The sequence below is a fragment of the Bombina bombina genome, chromosome 3 (genome assembly GCF_027579735.1).
Source record: "Bombina bombina isolate aBomBom1 chromosome 3, aBomBom1.pri, whole genome shotgun sequence".
Taxonomy (NCBI): Eukaryota; Metazoa; Chordata; class Amphibia; order Anura; family Bombinatoridae; genus Bombina; species Bombina bombina.
Window position 1 is genome coordinate 529,776,378 of NC_069501.1, and position 20,676 is coordinate 529,797,053.

At 37.2% G+C, this 20,676-nt stretch overlaps 1 protein-coding gene across 2 annotated transcripts in view; it reads left to right on the plus strand.

Moving 5' to 3' along the window:
* Window positions 1-1,302: 1,302 nt before the first annotated feature.
* LOC128653588 (mucin-2-like) overlaps window positions 1,303-20,676 on the plus strand; it is a 31,187-nt gene continuing 11,813 nt past the window's right edge. Inside the window, exons 1-4 of one of the 2 annotated variants that reach the window (XM_053706967.1) lie at window positions 1,303-1,387; window positions 6,637-6,648; window positions 10,170-10,868; window positions 16,685-18,914. In XM_053706967.1, the coding sequence (XP_053562942.1) occupies window positions 1,318-1,387; window positions 6,637-6,648; window positions 10,170-10,868; window positions 16,685-18,914 (3,011 nt within the window). In that variant the 5' untranslated portion in view covers window positions 1,303-1,317. Of the gene's footprint in view, window positions 1,388-6,636; window positions 6,649-6,705; window positions 6,734-10,169; window positions 10,869-16,684; window positions 18,915-20,676 lie in introns of those variants that run through there. The other variant, XM_053706968.1, reaches the window with a different exon arrangement.

A 20,676-nucleotide genomic window follows, 5' to 3' on the forward strand; every position in this document is an offset into this window, starting at 1 on the left:
GGACAATGTAGTTTAACACCTTAACTACACAGACATACCCTATATGTTGCATGTCTTTAAAGGGTTTTAAGCCCTCTATTGGATCTAATCAACAGCCGAGAGATGCACTATAACTACATGCCTCACTCCCTGAGGTATTTGGAAAAAGTGCACTCTCGTCACTGTTGTCAAGACCCACGTTATTTAACCCCTTTGAGTAAAAATGACAACTTACTTACAGGGTACATCATTAAGAGGTTAACTTGCTAACTGCTGAGTCATGGGTCCTATCTTTCATTTTGAAAGCAAAAAACTATATTAGTTATACATTCAGAATTTGTTATCATGTATGAACGTAACATGCAGTGAACTATCACTCAGTACATACATAGCAACAACAACAAAACACAGGTATTTTTGTGCATCAAAATCATTACACTATGGTAGCTATGCACACATTCCAGTTCTAGCTGGGGTTTTTTTTTTTTTATTTCAATTTATATATATATACCTTTAACTTTCATTTTGTTGAAATGTATGTTCTTAATGTTTTGATCTGGTTTAGAATCCTCTCCCCGTGACATTAAATTGAAGTTTAAAGTAGATGTAAAAAAATAAAATTAAATCTACTGTTTAGTTATTTTATAATGTATACATTCATTAGCTTCAAACCTAATTATTATTTTTATTATTATCGGTTATTTGTAGAGCGCCAACAGATTCCGCAGCGCTAATTCTCTATGTTAAGCAATATCTGCATTTATAAGAGGCATTGGCCCATTAAAGGGGTTGAAAAGACTAAATACATTTTAAAAACATATCATTGAGGTTATTCCTCATCTCCCTCTGGTCATGGGTGCGGCCATGTTGAAATCTAGCTTCCACTGCATTCCAGTACTGATGTGTTTGCTCGTATGCAGTAACTTTCCTTCATATACCTCCAGTGTAATCTAGGCTCCAAAACTGAGAAACACATAACTAGAGGGCGGTACATGAAATGTATTTAGTGTCTTTTTATGTGAACATGGCAGTAAATTAAACTTATTACTTGGTATATGACTTGTTTACCAGTTTGTGAGCTTTGTCATAAAATTTAATTTAAAAAGTATCTCACATTAAAAAAAACAATAAAAGTTCAACATTTTCTATGGAATACCCACTTGCTTCACAGGCTAATGGTTATTAGAAATATTTGAATTGCCATTATGTATTTATTGACCACAACAGTGATAATGATCACTAATAGTACATTTATGGTGAGTTTTATATATGATGCAAAAAAAATCTATGTGATCACTGAATATTGACTCTCTTTACAGAGTCTGAGAAGAAGTCAACATGAGCAGAATAAAAATCTTACTGGGATTTGTGTTCTTAAGCCTTTGCTTTAATCAATGTCTGTCACAAAGTAAGTATATAGCTTTAAATGTTATAGCTTCACTAAATTACTAATGTGGTTAATTGTGAGAATCCATCTTAGGGCAATATATCTCCCCAAGAATATGTATTTGTCTTGTAATCTTGTATATGTTAAAATCAAAATGCTATAACGGGTTTTCATATGCCCTTTTTTATTTATTAGTGAAAGTGCATTAATTCAGTTCATGAGGTTATAATGATAAGTCCCCGTGTTGTACTTGTTATTGATACCTATTGCCAACTGTTTGTTTGTTTTTTAATAGTTGTAAGAACGGGCAGTAATAATGCAATAATAAAAAATCTAATTACTACAAAGTGGGGTTAAACAGACAATTTCCTGTATTGTGTTCTGTCAAACCAGTCCTGAACAGGACACAGCCAGTGATGGGCAAGTACCTGTATATACCACTGATTGGCTCACCAGCTGCTAGAACAATTTCATCTATGTGTTTAATCCCCTTTATACAGTAATGGTTAAAAGGACAGTCAAAAATAAACTTTCATGATTCAGAAAGAATGTCCTTTTTTTAACAAAATCCAATTTGCAATCCAATTCCAATTTTTATTATCAAATTGAATGCTCTTGATATCTGTTGAAACTTACCATGAGATCATATCTAGATATACTCATGAGTGTTCATCTGTCTTAAAGGCAAACTCTAATGCAAACATTTTTCATTTGATAGAGCTTGTCATTTTTTGCATTTCTGCATGCCTTTGCCGCTCCCTAGCAGAACATGACTGGCTATTAGCGCTGACGTTCAACTGCCACTCCCTATTGGCTAATCGACAATGTCCTGCTCAAGGGCTGCAAAGTGAAATACCTATGTGTTGCTGACTAAATCATGAAAGTTTAATTTTTATTTTCCATGTCCATTTAAACAGATAGTTACACTACAATTATAATTAAAAAAAAAAAAAAAAAAAGCTCAATCACATTTAAAGAAAAACAAAAAAACAGTGCAAACATAGACGGCTTTATAAGATTCACATAAAATCAGTATTAAAAAGCAAATGGAAAGCAATCATATTTAGAGAACTGAGAAGCAGTTCTCATGTAGGTAAAGGGAATGTGATGCAACATAGCTGTACAAAGTACTAGAAAATATCACATAATAATCTCTATGTAAAAAATTAAGACCTCTTAAAGGGACACTGAACCCAAATTATTTTTTTTATGATTCAGATAGAGCATGCAATTGTAAGCAACTTTCTAATTTACTCCTATTATCAATTTTTCTTTATTATCTTGCTATCTTTATTTGAAAATCAAGAATGTAAGTTTAGAAGTCAGCCTTTTTTGGTTCACAACCTGGGTTGTCCTTGCTGATTGGACAAGACCAATAAACAAATGCTGTCCAGGGTTCTGAACCAACAATTGGCTGGCTCCTTAGATTTTTCAAATAAAGATAGCAAGAGAACAAAGAAAAACTGATATTAGGAGTAAATTAGAAACTTGCTTAAAATTGCATGATCTATCTGAATCATGAAATAAAAAAATTGGGTTTAGTGTCCCTTTAAGCTCACCAAGAGCTATTCTTTTCATTGCCATCTGCATGATGAGAGAAAAAACATCCAATCAGCTTAATCAGTGCTATGCTCACACTTTGCTTCACTGTGAGATGGGATTTTACTGAAATCTCGCAAGATTTCATAGTAAAGTTCCTTTAAACGAGGTGGGAAATGTGACAGATGCCCGTTTCTTTGCAAATCCCAGGGCTAACATTCTGATTGGTTGCTTAAAGCCCCTTTAAAAATATCTTCCTTTTTTACATAGAGATGTTCAGATGATATTTTCTAGTCAGCTTTTTATAGATATGCTGCATCATTTTCAAGTAATTAAACATTTTGGTATTATGGCCCTTTAAAAGTCCTGAACGAATACATCTGCCCTACAATAGATATCTAAATATGAAATGAATGATATTAGATATTAGATCCTTCAGTTAGTTCATAGCATACAAAATTAAAAGTAAATGATGCTTAAATAAATCATCATTCAAAGAAAAATAAAATAATAATAACAATAAGCAAATTGATTAGCACAGGGACATAGTAAGTCAAGTGTCTGGTTAGCACACTGAGAACAGTAGTGTAGTAACTGACACATACACAGTTCTAGGGCTCCATGTATGAAGCAGCGAAAGCTGCTCCGGAGCCCTTGCGGGGCAGGTTCGCATATGCGAGCCTGCTTCCCACAATGTAAGAAGCAGCAGTCATTAGGCCGCTGCTTTTTACACCCTACGCCACATCTGAGGTGGCGAGGGAAAATCGCTTCAGTCACTTGATTGGTCGCGCAAATGAAGGGGCAGGCATTACACACTCCGATGAGTGTGTATTGATACATACGAGCAAGCTGATCAACTGATCCGCTGCCCGTGTGTAGCAAAGGTGGGCGGACAGCTTCGCGAGTTGAGAAGCCGTCCGTCCGCCACTTAGTACATGGAGCCCCTAGAATCAAAATCATTTCATGGTTGTAAAAGAAAACTAAAAGCAGATAGGAGGTGAGTGTAGGGCTTTACCTAATTTCAAAGACATTAATGTTACACAAACTACCCTTATGTAAAAAAATAAATCCTTTATTTCTTTTATGATTTCAGTTTTTTTGTGATAAACTGTGTTTACAGAAATATGCTAAATTCTTTCAATTGAATTATTGATTATTTACTACTTTAAGCTGGGGACAAGTGTTTCACATCGGAATAGGGTGACCATATTTCCTCTTTATAAAGGGACACATATGTAGAATACATATGTCAGGGATGCAGGGTTAAAAGAAAAAGTAGGGCGTTCCATGCCGCCCTAACAGAATTAAAGCCCAGTGCTGTTAGGACAACATGAAATGACATCTAAGGGTTAAAGGGACATTCCAGCCAAAATTTTAATTTACATGGGTACATTTCAGTTTTGAATAGAAGCATGTTTGTAATATACATGTATTAGCAAAAATGCTTCTAATAAAAGCTATAACTCTTTCAAATATGTATTTAAGTATGCACCAGCATTTTAAGCACAGCACTTGCTCAGAGAACCCAAGGTGCTTGTATCATCTGGTAATGACTCAGTTTGTTAATTGCTGGCATGATATAAACCCCACTGGTGCTCTGAGTAGCTGCAAAGTTTAAAATGCTGGTGCACTAAGAAAAACTATGCTTCACATGCACGTGCAGAGAAAAATTGTAACGCTACTGTGGTAACTTTAACTAGAAGCATTTTTGCTAATACATTTATATTGTAAATATGTTTCTATTCAAAGATGTAATTCATTTATGTGCATTTAAATTTTGCCCGAAAAAGTCCCTGTAATAATACTAATAGTTGTTATTGCTGTTTTTTAAAAACATCCTTAAATAAAAACAATCCCACCTTTACCTTTTTTTTATTATTATTATTTCTGAAAACATAAATGGTATTATAAAGAAAGTTTATTAGGGGTAGCACAGTAATAAGCAGAAAGCAATGATTCAGGGGAAACCAAACTTGTAAAGACCACTTTAAGATCAAAGACAAAAAAAGTCATTTTGATACTAATAATAAAACTATAGACATTGTTGTGTTCCACTTTATAATGTTTTTGGTATCACCAGTCTTTCTATGTCTTTCCCTCTTTTTTGTTGTTTGTTAGAATAATTTAACCCCTTAAGGACTAGCAGTGTACCTTGTACATTGCTGGTCTTTCTATGGGGTTTGTGAGACGGCGCTATTTACGGTGACCAGAAGGGAGGAGGGAGGGTATAATAGTGCGCTACTTTAAACAAGGAAACTCTTAACGACTGGCAACATCCATGGTATGTTGCAGTCGTTAAGGGGTTAAACCGTATTTTTAATTCAAAGAGGTCTGTTCCAATATATCAGAATTCCTGTTGCATTGCTGCATTGCTTTCATAAGGTTTTCAGGTTTGAAGGTATTCCATTCCATTAGAAAATTCTGCACTAACCTGCTTACTCACTGTTGTATATAAACCTATAACTTGCATTAGAAAAATGTATCACTGTTTCCCCCCCCCCCCGTCCATTAACAAATTAAGTTTAAAGGGACATTCCTGTAAAAATTTAAATGCACATAGATTAACTACATTTTTTAATAGAAAGATATTTGTAATATTTGTAATATGTATTGGCAAAAATGCTTCTAGTAAAAGTTATCACTGTTTTAGTGTTAGTATTTTTCTCTGCACGTGCATGTGAAGCATAGCTAGATATTCTCGGTGAACCAGCATTTTACATACTACAGCTGCTCAGAGCATCAGTGGGGCTTGTGTCTTGTCAGCAATTAACTTAAATTGAGTCATTACCAGATGGTACAAGCACCCTAGGCTCTCTGAGAAAGTGCAGTGTTTAAAATGCTGGTGCACGGTGCATAATTAAAGTGATGGTAAATCCAAGCATTTCACAAACGCTAGGATTTACCATCACTAAAAATCAAGGGGAGTTTCATTAATCAAACCTGTACAAAAGGGTGCTAATCTCACCCTTTCTATGCCGTTGCACAGCGCTAAATTCAGTGGCTCCGACCGCCCATGGCACAACAATCTACCAATGAGGTGCCGCTTGCTCCTCCGAACCATTAGCAGTGCGTGCATTAAGAAACCTGTTATTTGACACACATGGCTATTGGTTCAGAGGTACAAATATCACCTCATTGAAGGAGATCGTTGTGCCATGGGCGGCTGGAGCCACTAAATTTAGCGCTGTGCAACGGCACAGAAAGGGTGAGTTTAGCACCCTTTTGTACAGGTTCGATCAATGAAACTCCCCTTGATTTTTAGTGAGGGTAAATCCTAGCGCTTGTTAAACGCTTAGATTTACCATCACTTTAAATACACTTTTGAAACAGCTATAGCTTTTATTAGAAGCATTTTTGCTAATACATGTAACTTACCACAATTGTTCTATGCAAAACTGAAATGTATACATGTGATATCCCTTTAACCAGCTTTTTATGTGATTTGTGTACTTTTCAAATTCACCAGCCTCTAAATTTAGAAAATCCATTTTGGCCTATTTATGCTGTTCACCTGTTTTCTAATGACAGCTGTTCTAATGGATTGGAATGGCTTTGAAAAAGAAATACATTGCTTCCTTTTTACTCTGCAGAGAAATAACAGTAACAATTATAAATGTCATTGTCTATAATGCATTGAATTGTATGATAATAAAGTGTTCATATTTTGGGTAAAAATTTACTTTCCATAGCAATATTAACATTTGTGTTTTTTTGTTCTGTGTTTTTTTCAGCACTTTCTTCATGTGAGTATTTGAAGAACTTCTTTGTTTTAAAGGGTGGCATTGAGTGACTTGTTAAATCCTATCTTCAATACAATGAGTGATGATTGTGAGATACTCTTTTTTTGGAAGACTTAATCATGTTTATCACCTGTGGTATAGTATTTTGAGAATAAATCTTCCGTTCCATACTGTTTTACATTATTTTTATTGTATAATTCTCTGTATATAAACATTTTGCAATCTATATAATGTGCATGGGTGCACACACACACACATGCATGCGTGCACACAAACACAAATTTTTGTTTACAACAAATGTATAAAAAGAATAGAAGTGAAAATAAACTGTTACAGAACTCTAGCAGATTTAAATGATCTTTTTCTATAACAAACATTTTTTTTATTATTGTTACTACTTTCTAGCATATATAAAGTCTCAGCATTGTATTCCACTGTTACATCACATACAGGCAAAACTCAAAAAATTTGAATATCGTGCAAAAGTTCATTTATTTCACTAATGCAACTTAAAAGGTGAAAGTACTATATGAGATAGACTCATTACATGCAAAGCAAGATAGTTCAAGCCGTGATTTGTCATAAATGTGATGATTATAGCTTACAGCTCAAGAAAACCCCAAATCCAAAATCTCAGAAAATTAGAATATTGTGAAAAGGTGCAATATTCTAGGCTCAAAGTGTCCACTCTAATCAGCTAATTAAGCCATAACATCTGCAAAGGGTTCCTGAGCCTTTAAATGGTCTCTCAGTCTGGTTCAGTAGGAATCACAATTATGGGAAAGACTGCTGACCTGACAGTTGTGCAGAAAACCATCATTGACACCCTCCATAACGAGGAAAAGCCTCAACAGGTAATTGCAAAAGAAGTTGGATGTTCCATAAGTGCTGTATCAAAGCACATTAATAGAAAGTTATGTGGAAGGGAAAAGTGTGGAAGAAAAAGGTGCACAAGCAGCAGGGATGACCGCAGCCTGGAGAGGATTGTCAGGAAAAGGCCATTCAAAAGTGTTGGGGACTTTCACAAGGAGTGGACTGAGGCTGGAGTCAGTGCATCAAGAGCCACCACACACAGACGAATCCTGGACATGGGCTTCAAATGTCGTTTTCCTCTTGTCAAGCCACTCCTGAACAACAAACTACATCAGAAGCGTCTTACCTGGGCTAAAGAAAAACAGACCTGGTATGTTGCTCAGTGGTCCAAAGTCCTCTTTTCTGATGAGAGCAAATTTTGCATCTCATTTGGAAACCAAGGACCCAGGGTATGGAGGAAGAATGAAGAGGCACACACTGCAAGATGCTTGAAGTCCAGTGTGAAGTTTCCACAGTCTGTGTTGATTTGGGGAGCCATGTCATCTGCTGGTGTTGGTCCACTGTGCTTCATTAAGTCCAGGGTCAACGCAGACATCTACCAGGAGATTTTGGAGCACTTCATGCTTCCTTCTGCAGACAAGCTCTATGAGGATGCTGACTTAATTTTCCAGCAGGACTTGGCACCTGCCCACATTGCCAAAAGCACCAAAACCTGGTTCAATGACCGTAGGATTACTGTGCTTGATTGGCCAGCAAACTCGCCTGACCTGAACCCCATTGAGAATCTATGGGGCATTGCCAAGAGAAAGATGAGAGACATGAGACCAAACAATGCAGAAGAGCTGAAGGCCGCTATTGAAGCATCCTGGTCTTCAATAACACCTCAGCAGTGCCACAGGCTGATAGCTTCCATGCCACGCCGCATGAGGCAGTAATTGCTGCATAAGGGGCCGAAACCAAGTACTGAGTACATACAGTATGCATGCTTATACTTTTCAGAGGTCCGATATTGTTCTATGTACAATCCTTGTTTTATTGATTGCATGTAATATTCTAATTTTCTGAGATTGTGGATTTGGGGTTTTCATGAGCTGTAAGCTATAATCATCACAATTATGACAAATCACAGCTTGAACTATCTCACTTTGCATGTAATGAGTCTCATATATTAGTTTCACCTTTTAAGTTACATTAGTGAAATAAACTTTTGCACAATATTCTAATTTTACGAGTATCATCTGTATATGGATATGACAGCATTTAAATACACTAAAACAATAAGATATGTGGGTCCTCCCCTTGTAAGAGAGACAATAGTAGGAAGCCTCTCAAGCTATACATTTAATAGAGAAAGGAACAAGACAAAAGTGAAGGAAGGATATATGGAGATGGAGGAAATGGCAGTTAGTTAAAGAGGAATACAGTTACAGTATAAAGGTATTTGCAAACAAGCATTACATCTGAAAGAATGTGGAGAGCTTACTGATCAAAGATTGAATGGGAGAATCAGATATCCTCTTGTGAGTCCATAAATTGTGATTACCACAGCTAATTGCAGTTAAAGATTGATTATGAGAGAACAATTGGGGGCGGGTTGGTGGAGAGTGTTTTTTTTTTTATAAATGCAGAGACATTTTAAAGGAATCATAACATTTGAGAAAAAAATAGAGGATCACAACAGTAGTCCCATTAGGAGCAATTAAGTACTTCTGTGGCTAGAAAATGAATTTACTGTAATAGTTTTATTCAGTCAACTACAATTAAGCATTGTCTAAATTCAGTAAATTTAGACAATATAACTTTATTTAATTTTTTCCTTAGCACAAACATATTTGTGTATGTAGCAGAATAAATAAATGTACAATACCATACCCCACCCTTTGCCACAACCAATGCCACCCCTCAACTGTTGGGTCAGGGTTACAAATTCATGTACGTGTCCTTCAGCAGACTACAGTAAAGTAATTTGTTGTTTTGGGAAAATACCCCTTCAATTTTTATGAAGTATTAAAAAAAGGGGACGACCCACAACTGCATTTACTAGTAATGTTTTCAGTTTGGCCACAAGGACATGATAAATATGATTATATCATACATACATTTGCAAGAGAAGAAATTAAATATGTTATTATTTATTCAGGGCAGGAATGATTACTTAAAATGTAATAGATTTTAAATATTAGGCATGGGCATTCGAATGCTTTGCTAGAATACAAATGCGGAAGAAGGCACCCGCGAGCGGCCCTTGGCTCTTGGAGTCGGATTTCTTATTGTTGAAAGTGCAGCACACTTAGATCTGGATTAGCTCAAATCTTAGCATGTTGCACTTTCAAAAGAAAAAAAAACCAGCATCTGTATTTGGAAGAAGGTGGCTACTTGCGGCCTTCGGCTATTTTTATAGCCAGTGAAGCATCCGCAAGCCTATGTCTATTAAATTTCCACTTTTAATTGCACCAGAAGCAAAACAATTGCATTTGCTGTCACTTTGTATATGTTACTGAATTCTAATTTAGCACTTTGGGTTGTAGATGAGGCAATACTTGTTTTATATATATATATCTACGTAAAATCGAACGCAAAAAACAAATGTTTTTTTTTAAGAAATATAGTTTTACTTTAAACACTAGGTAATGATGAATTTACCAATTTCCTTTTTATTGTTATAATGATGCTCATTAATCTGCAGATTTAATATTCTTACATTTACACAGATGCCAAAACCTGCAATGATTGTAATGGAACGAATGCTGTTTGTGAACAGAATCCAGGTTATGTGACATGTACCTGCAAATCTGGTTATGCTGGAAATGGTTTTGAATGCACAATGTTGGTGTTTTGTGACAATTCCTGCTGCCCACAAGGATACTTCTGGGATACTAATACCAAGTCTTGCATGGATATTAATGAATGTTCATCACCCTCACTAAACAAATGTTACCCAGGAAATTGTATAAACAAGAACGGCACCCACCTATGCTCTAATTCCATTGGTTTCCAATGCAATGGGACCTCTTGCCCCAGTGGTAATGACTGTATAGTTAATAGTAATACCATTGCTAATTGTGCAGATCCCTGTGCCACCACTCAGTATCTGGATGGACCCAGCAGACTGTGGAGCAAAGACTCTGTAGGAAGGTTCCTCACTGATCGATACAACTTTGGCTGGTTCCGTTACAAGGATGGTTATAAGATGAAGGAGGGGTGTGTAGGCCCCTTGAAATGTGGCTCTCTTGAACCTTACACTTTGTCCCGACACCCAACTATTGCAGAAGGCATTGTTAATATTCCTCTTACTACCAATGGTTTAAGCAAATGTTCTAATGGAGCACTCATCCCTGTGAAAGCCTGTCCAAGAGGATACTATGTGTATAAACTCTCTGGATCCCTGAAATTTGATGTCTATTGCACAGGTATGTAAACATGTTGGCGCATGTTATAAAACCAGCAATAATATTTCTGCAATGAAGCTATAAATATGATAATACCAGTATTACAGTATATTTATGCTTGTGCTATCTTGGCTTAAAACTTTGTAATGAAGAACAGAGGTATTCTAAGGATGATGTGATTATTCATATATTCATAAAAATATATAATTTGCCATCTTCATTCAGATTTTCTGTTGTGAGTTTATAGGGGACGAATTATCAAGACCGCTGCTCTGAGGCGGCGGACAGAAATCAACCTGATCGAATACGATCGGGTTGATTGACATCCCCTGCTAGCGCCCGAATTTGCAGGGGGCGGTATTGCACAAGCAGTTCTGGTGAACTGCTTGTGCAATGATAAATGCAGACAGCGTATGCTGTCAACATTTATTGATGTGCAGCGGACATGATACGCTATATTGTATCATGTCCGCTCGCACTTTGATAAATATGCCCCATAGATTTAACATAACATGTTTCAGGCATATTTACACCTTAAACAGATACGAAACCCAAAATGTTATTTTGTGATTCAGACAGTGCATAACATTTTAAAAACAGTTTCTAATTTATTTCTAATTTACTTTCTATTTCGCGTCAAATTTGCTTTGTTCTCATGATATCCTTTGTTGAAGAGATACCTTGGTAGGCATCTGGAACACTTCATGGCAGGAAATAGTGCTATCTAGTGTTCTAGCAAATAAATACAATTTTTGCAGATCTGCTGCAATATAGTGCTTCTGAAATGGGTAGGCTCCTAAGCTTCCCGCAATCTAAGAAGCAGCAGTCAAAAGACTGCTGTTTCTTACACTCTTCACCATTTCTGAGGTGGTGAAGAGAAATCCCCCCAAACTCGATCTGGGTGATTGACAGGCCCTTCTCTCGCGTTATTGGTCACATTAGAGAAGAGGCAGGCTTTACACACTTACTGGTAATAATATCTATGGGCAGGATACGCTCCCCGTATGCCGCGAAGGCAAGCAGACAACTTCTCAAGTTGAGAATCTTGTCCGCTCACCTTTTAGTACATAGAGCTGGTAGTGGTATTCTTAAGGCAGATGTATAACCAAGCACTTTGCTTAATTTCTTAAGTCAAAGAAGCAGAATGAGTGAAAACATAAAGAACTTTTTAAAATGTAATAAATTGTTTCCAAACCTCTCCATTCATCATCAGTTCATATGTCATTCTATACAACTGAATCACAGATGTCTTCATCCTTAAAGGGACAGTGTACACCAATTTTCATATAACTGCATGTTATAGACACTACTGTAAACAATAATATGCACAGATACTGATATAAAAATCAAGTATAAAACCAAACTTACTTTGAAGCTCCCAGTTTAGCTCTGTTGAAAAAGTTAGCTGGATCACTCACTGAATGTGGTTGTATAGCAAAATAAGAAACAGACACCCCCTCCCCCTTTCCCTGAATATGAAAAGACTCTTTACACAAACAGGAGCAAGCTGGAGTAGGTATACATCAGTATACTTTAAAACTTTGGGGCTTGGTTAGAAGTTTGAAAATCAGTGCAGTGTTATTTAAAAATAAGCAAAACTATACATTTTTTTAAAATAAAAAAACCCTGTATAGGCTCTATAAACGGATCATCTACAAAACATTTATGCAAAGAAAAATCTAGTGTATAATGTCCCTTTAAGTAAATTAATAATACAGAATGGTGCAGACTAAATAGAATAAAGATGCTGTTAGTGAATCCACTTGAGTGTAATAGATTTTCTTTCAACCTACTGAGCCACCTCAAACACTCCCGTCTCCTGTGTCCTTTTTAATTCCAGAGACCTATTTCTTCAATCTCATACAACTCTCCACTCTATAGAGAATGTGTTTCATAAAATGACCTAGTAAAAGATAGAGAGGCTTGAGAAACTGTTAGTGAATTTATAGTAATATATCTTAGCGATGCTGGCAAGTTGCTTTTCTAACGGCTAGATTTAGAGTTTTGCGGCCAAAGGGGTGCGTTAGCTGCGCGTGTTTTTTCCCCCCTCACCTTTTAAATAACGCTGGTATTTAGAGTTCTCTGAAGGGCTGCATTAGGCTCCAAAAAGGGAGCGTAGAGCATAATTTACTGCCACTTCAACTCTAAATACCAGCGTTGCTTACGGTAGCGGCCAGCTGGAAAAACGTGCTGGTGCACAATTCCCCCATAGGAAACAATGGGGCAGTTTGAGCTGCAAGAAAACCTAACACCTGCAAAAAAGCAGCGTTAATCTCCTAACGCAGCCCCATTGTTTCCTATGAGGAAACACTTCCTAAGTCTGCACCTAACACCCTAACATGAACCCCGAGTCTAAACACCCCTAACCTTACACTTATTAACCCCTAATCTGCCGACCCCTCTATCGCTGACACCTGCATTTTATTATTAACCCCTAATCTTCCGCTCCGGACACCGCCGCAACCTACATTATCCCTATGTACCCCTAATCTGCTGCCCCTAACATCGCCGACACCTACATAATATTTATTAACCCCTAATATGCCCCCCCCCAACGTCGCTGCTATCTTACCTACACTTATTAACCCCTAATCTGCCGACCGGACCTCGCCGCCACTATAAAAAAAGTATTAACCCCTAAACCGCCGCACTCCCGCCTAAAAAACCCTATAATAAATAGTATTAACCCCTAATCTGCCCTCCCTAGCATCTTTGACACCTAACTTCCAGTATTAACCCCTAATCTGCCGACCGGACCTCGCCGCTACTCTAATAAATGTATTAACCCCTAAAGCTAAGTCTAACCCTAACACTAACACCCCCCTAAGTTAAATATAATTTTTATCTAACGAAATAAATTAAATCTTATTAAATAAATTGTTCCTATTTAAAGCTAAATACTTACCTGTAAAATAAATCCTAATATAGCTACAATATAACGAATAATTATATTGTAGCTATTTTAGGATTTAAAATTATTTTACAGGCAACTTTGTATTTATTTTAACTAGGTACAATAGCTATTAAATAGTTAGTTACTGTTTAATAGCTACCTAGTTAAAATAATTACAAAATTACCTGTAAAATAAATCCTAACCTAAGTTACAATTAAACCTAACACTACACTATCAATAAATTAATTAACTAAACTACCTACAATTACCTACAATTAAATCAACTAAACTAAATTACAAAAAAACAAACACTAAATTACAAAAAATAAAAAAGATTACAAGAATTTTAAACTAATTACACCTACTCTAAGCCCCCTAAAAAACATAACAAAGCCCCCCAAAATAAAAAAATGCCATACCCTATTCTAAAATAAAAAGTTAACAGCTCTATTACCTTACCAGCCTTTAAAAGTCTTCATCCTATCCGGCCAGAAGAGGTCCTCCAGAGGCTCGGAAGTCTTCATCCAGACGGCATCTTCTATCTTCTTCCATCCGGAGCGGAGTGGGTCCATCTTGAAGCAGCTGGCGCGGATCCATCCTCTTCTAACGACGTCCTAAGTCTGAATGAAGGTTCCTTTAAATGACATCATCCAAGATGGCATCCCTCGAATTCCGATTGGCTGATAGGATTTTATAAGCCAATCGGAATTAAGGTAGGAAAAATCTGATTGGCTGATTGGATCAGCCAATCAGAGTCAAGTTCAATCAGATTGGCTTATCCAATCAGCCAATCAGATTGAGCTTGCATTCTATTGGCTGATCGGAACAGCCATCAGCCAATCAGATTTTTCCTACCTGATGGAAGTAGATAGAAGATGCCGTCTGGATGAAGACTTCCGAGCCTCTGGAGGACCTCTTCTGGCCGGATAAGATGAAGTCTTCGGACCCTCTGGAGGACCTCTTCTGGATGGATCAGTGATACCCGGTTGGGTGAATACAAGGTAGGGAGATCTTCAGGGGCTTAGTGTTAGGTTTTTTAAGGCGGGTTTGGGTGGGTTAGATTAGGGGTATGTGGGTGGTGGGTTGTAATGTTGGGGGGTTATTGTATGTTTTTTTTTTACAGGCAAAAGAGCTGATTTCTTTGGGGCATGCCCCGCAAAAAGCCCTTTTAAGGGCTGGTAAGGTAATAGAGCTGTTAACTTTTTATTTTAGAATAGGGTAGGGCATTTTTTTATTTTGGGGGGCTTTGTTATTTTTTTAGGGGGCTTAGAGTAGGTGTAATTAGTTTAAAATTCTTGTAATCTTTTTTTATTTTTTGTAATTTAGTGTTTGTTTTTTTTGTAATTTAGTTTAGTTGATTTAATTGTAGCTAATTGTAGGTAGTTTAGTTAATTTATTTATTGATAGTGTAGTGTTAGGTTTAATTGTAACTTAGGTTATGATTTTTTTACAGGTAATTTTGTTATTATTTTAACTAGGTAGCTATTAAATAGTTAATAACTTTTTAATAGCTATGGTACCTAGTTAAAATAAATACAAAGTTGCCTATAAAATAAATATAAATCCTAAAATAGCTACAATATAATTATTCGTTATATTGTAGCTATATTAGGATTTATTTTACAGGTAAGTATTTAGCTTTCAATAGGAATAATTTATTTAATAAGATTTAATTTATTTTGTTAGAATAAAATTATATTTAACTTAGGGGGGTGTTAGTGTTAGGGTTAGACTTAGCTTTAGGGGTTAATACATTTATTAGAGTAGCGGCGAGGTCCGGTCGGCAGATTAGGGGTTAATACTTGAAGTTAGGTGTCAAAGATGTTAGGCAGGGCAGATTAGGGGTTAATACTATTTATTATAGGGTTTTTGAGGCTGGAGTGCGGCGGTTTAGGGGTTAATACATTTATTATAGTGGCTGCGAGGTCCGGTCGGCAGAATAGGGGTTAATAAGTGTAGTTAGGTAGCGGCGACGTTGGGGGGGGCAGATTAGGGGTTAATAAATATTATTTAGGTGTCAGCGATGTTAGGGGCAGCATATTAGGGATACATAGGGATAATGTAGGTGGCGGCGGTGTGCGGTCGGCAGATTAGGGGTTAAAAAATTTATTAGAGTGGCGGCGATGTGGGGGGGGGCTCGGTTTAGGGGTACATAGGTAGTTTATGGGTGTTAGTGTACTTTAGAGCACAGTAGTTAAGAGCTTTATAAACTGGCTTTAGCCCATAAAGCTCTTAACTCCTGACTTTTTTCTGCGGCTGGAGTTTTGTCGTTAGAGTTCTAATGCTCACTTTAGCCAAGACTCTAAATACCGGCATTAGGAAGATCCCATTGAAAAGATAGGATACACAATTGGCGTAAGGGGATCTGCGGTATGGAAAGTCGCGGCTGGAAAGTGAGCATTAGACCCTTTCCTGACTGACTCTAAATACCAGCGGGCGGTAAAAAGCAGCGTTAGGAGCCCTTAACGCTGCTTTTGACGGCTAATGCAGAACTCTAAATCTAGGCGTATATTTGCTAACGGTCATCATATACTCATCTGCTAGAATTAAATTTGCAGCTCATCTATATTTAAATCAGACTTCTCTCTATTTTCCCCTTATCACTTCCATGTCACGAGTGATACATGAATGTTGCTTGTTCATATCTATTAATATACAGAAGAGCTAAAAATAATATTGTCATCAGTATCAGAATTAGGAATGGGATTATACAAGAAGTAAGAATTATTAGAGAATAACGTTATTTTACAGGTGTTTTCTGCTTATCGAGGGATCATGATTTGCATTGATGCTCACATCACATAATCCATAGCAAATCATGGATAAATAAAAACAATCAATGTTTAGAAATTCAGTAGAAAAATACCTTTGTTAATGTGGTGTAATTCCAGATATATTTAATTTTAACCTAACTAGAAATATCCCTATTTTCTTTTTTTTCAGAATTTACTCCACCACCTAATACTACTACAATCACACCAACTACTACCCCAAGAACAACTACTACCCTGCCTACAACCACACCTACAACTACTACACCAACTACTACCACACCTACAACAACTACTACCCCAATTACAACTACTACCCTGCCTACAACCACACCTACAACTACTACACCAACTACTACCACACCTACAACGACCCCAACTCCAACTACTACCCTGCCTACAACCACACCTACAACTACTACACCAACTACTACCACACCTACAACAACCACACCTACTACCCCAATTACAACTACTACCCTGCCTACAACCACACCTACAACTACTACACCAACTACTACCACACCTACAACGACCCCAACTCCAACTACTACCCTGCCTACAACCACACCTACAACTACTACACCAACTACTACCACACCAACGCCCACAACTACTACCCCAACCCCAACTACTACCCTTCCTACTACCCCAACTACAACCACACCTACAACTTCTACCCCCACTCTCACCCCAACAACTACCTCTCCAGACCCAACTACCACAACAAGAGATGATACAACAATGGGTGATTCTACAACAGATGATTCAACCACTGAGCTTGTTCCGACCACTGCCACAACTATATTAATTTCAACAACAGATGAAACAACAACCGAAGATTCAACAACTGAGTTTGTTACAAGCACTAAACCATTTACAACCACCTTTGCAACCACACCTAATTTAAGCACATTAGAAGATGATACAACCACAGAAGAATCAACCACTGAGTTTGTTTCCACCACTGTCACACCTACAACTACTTTAAGCACTTTGATAGATGAAACAACAATAGAAGATTCAACAACTGGTCCTTCTATAACCACTACGCTTTCTACAACAATAGATGAAACAAGCATTGATGATGAAACTACTCAGGTTGTTACAACCACATTTGCAACCACAATAACTTTAAGTACAGAAGGAGATGATACAACCCCAGAAGATTTAACCACAAAAGAATCAACCACCGAGCTTGTTCCCACCACTGTCACACCTACAACTACTTTAAGCACTTTGATAGATGAAACAACAATAGAAGATTCAACAACTGGTCCATCTATAACCACTACACTTTCTACAACAATAGATGAAACAAGCATTGATGATGAAACTACTCAGGTTGTTACAACCACATTTGCAACCACAATAACTTTAAGTACAGAAGGAGATGATACAACCCCAGAAGATTTAACCACAAAAGAATCAACCACTGAGCTTGTTCCCACCACTGTCACACCTACAACTACTTTAAGCACTTTGATAGATGAAACAACAATAGAAGATTCAACAACTGGTCCTTCTATAACCACTACGCTTTCTACAACAATAGATGAAACAAGCATTGATGATGAAACTACACAGGTTGTTACAACCACATTTGCAACCACAATAACTTTAAGTACAGAAGGAGATGATACAACCCCAGAAGATTTAACCACAAAAGAATCAACCACTGAGCTTGTTCCCACCACTGTCACACCTACAACTACTTTAAGCACATTGATAGATGAAACAACAAAAGAAGATTCAACAACTGGTCCTTCTATAACCACTACGCTTTCTACAACAATAGATGAAACAAGCATTGATCATGAAACCACTGAGGTTGTTACAACCACATTTGCAATAACAGAAGAATTAACCACAAAAGAATCAACCACTGAGCCTGTTCCCACCACTGTCACACTTACAACTACTTTAAGCACATTGATAGATGAAACAACTATACAGGATTCAACCATAGATGAGACAACCACAGATGAGTCAGTTACAACCACTAAGCATGTTACAACCACCACTACTTTAAGCACAATAGGAAAAGATACAACCACAGATGAATCAACTACTGAGTCTGTTACAACCAGTACTCCACCTACTACTACTACAACACAAGTTGTGATCTCATCCTTTACTACTGAGAATGCTTCAACTCCAGTTCATTCAACTCTGAAATTCATTAAAAAAATTAAATTGAAAATATCAGTCTTCAGTGATTCTCATCTTACCAATCTTTTGTACAGCACCCATAGAGTATCTTCTGGAGCACCACTGTATGTAGTAGTGGAAGCCAAAGACGCTGAGGGAGAGGACCATGTTTTACAGATTAATTCATTTTTTGCCAGTAAAAGTGAAAAACCTGAAGACACCAATTTCGTCAACCATTTCATTACAGACGGGTAAGAAAAACGTTTAAATCTTAAAGGGACAGTCTATTCCAGAAATGCTATTGTTTAAAAATATAGATAATCCCTTTATTACCAATTCCCCAGTTTTGCATAACCAGCACTGTTATATTAATAAACTTTTTACCTCTGTGATTACCTTGTATATAAACCTCTACATACTACCCCCTTATTTCAGTTCTTTAAACAGACTTCCATTTTAGCCAATCAGTGCTGACTCCTAGTTAACTCCACAGACATGAGCACAATATTATCTATATAGCACACATGAGCTAACACCCTCTTGCTGCAAAAAACTTTTCAGATTTCAAAGGCTTAGATATTAGCATATGAGTCTACCTAGGTTTAGTTTTTAACTAGGAATACCAAGAGCAAATTTGATGATAAAAGTAAATTGGAAAGTTGTTTAATATTACATGCCCTATCTGAATCATGAAAGTTTAATTCTGACTAGACTGTTCCTTTAAGATATAGCAATTATATTCTAAAGATATGAGTAACAGTAACTGCATATTTTCTAATTAAATTCAGTTGCTCGGTTCTTATGATAACATGCATCTGTCTGTAATACTTTTGTAAACATTCTTGCATGCAAGAGGAATATACATGAATCTGATACTGTTAAACTGTGCTTATTTCTAGACACAAAAAAGATTTTTGTCTTTTATTTTTATTTTTTTATGCAAAGGCCTTTAAATTAAAATTGTATTGTGTTGTTTCCCTTTCATATGATACTAGAGAATAAATGACGTGTTTATGAGGACTCATAGGGGCTTAGTTATCAAGCCGTCAACCTCAAATACGCTGGAATTCCGCAGCGTATTTGTGGCGAGGCTGATTCGCCTTAGTTATCAAAGGCTAGAGACCGGCAAAAGTAGAAGTTAGTGACGTAAGCATCGATCTGCCGGACTCAGTCCGACACAGATCGATTCTTACATCACTCCAGATGTTCCGAACACAAGTTCAGCACAATCTGACTACTTTTGGGAGTTATCAAAATCCCAGCAGGTACGCTCGGCACTTTTACGGCCCAGCGTACCTGGTTTTCAAACTGCGCCCTAGAGGTGGCGGATCCCATAGGAATCAATGGGAGTCAGACCATAGCGAAAGTTCAAGTTCGCTGCTGCCTGACATCCCATTCATTCCTATGGGAAGTGTGTACACCTAACACCCTAACATGTACCCCGAGTCTAAGCACCACTAATCTGCCCCCCCTACACCGCCGCCACCTATATTAAACATTTTAACCCCTAAACTGCCGCTCCCGGACCCCGCCGCAACTCTAAGAAATCTGTTAACCCCTAAACCGCCGCTCCCGGCCCCCGCTGCCACCTACATAATACCTATTAACCCCTATCCTGACCCCCTATACCGCCGCCACCCCTAATAAATGCATTAACCCCTATCCTGCTGCTCCCGGACTTCGCCGCAACAAAATAAATAGTTTAACCCCTAAACCGCCGCTCCCGGACCCTGCCTCCACCTATATTAATCTTATTAATCCCTAATCTGCCCCCCCTACACAGTCGCCACCTATAATATTTTTATTAACCCCTATCCTGCCCCCCCTATACCGCAGCAACCTATAATAAAATTATTAACCCCTAAAGCTAAGTCTAACCCTAACCCTAACACCCCTCTAAATTAAATCTAATTTAAATCTAACAAAATAAATTAACTCTTATTAACTAAATCATTCCTATTTAAAGCTAAATACTTAACTGTAAAATAAACCCTAATATAACTACAATATAAA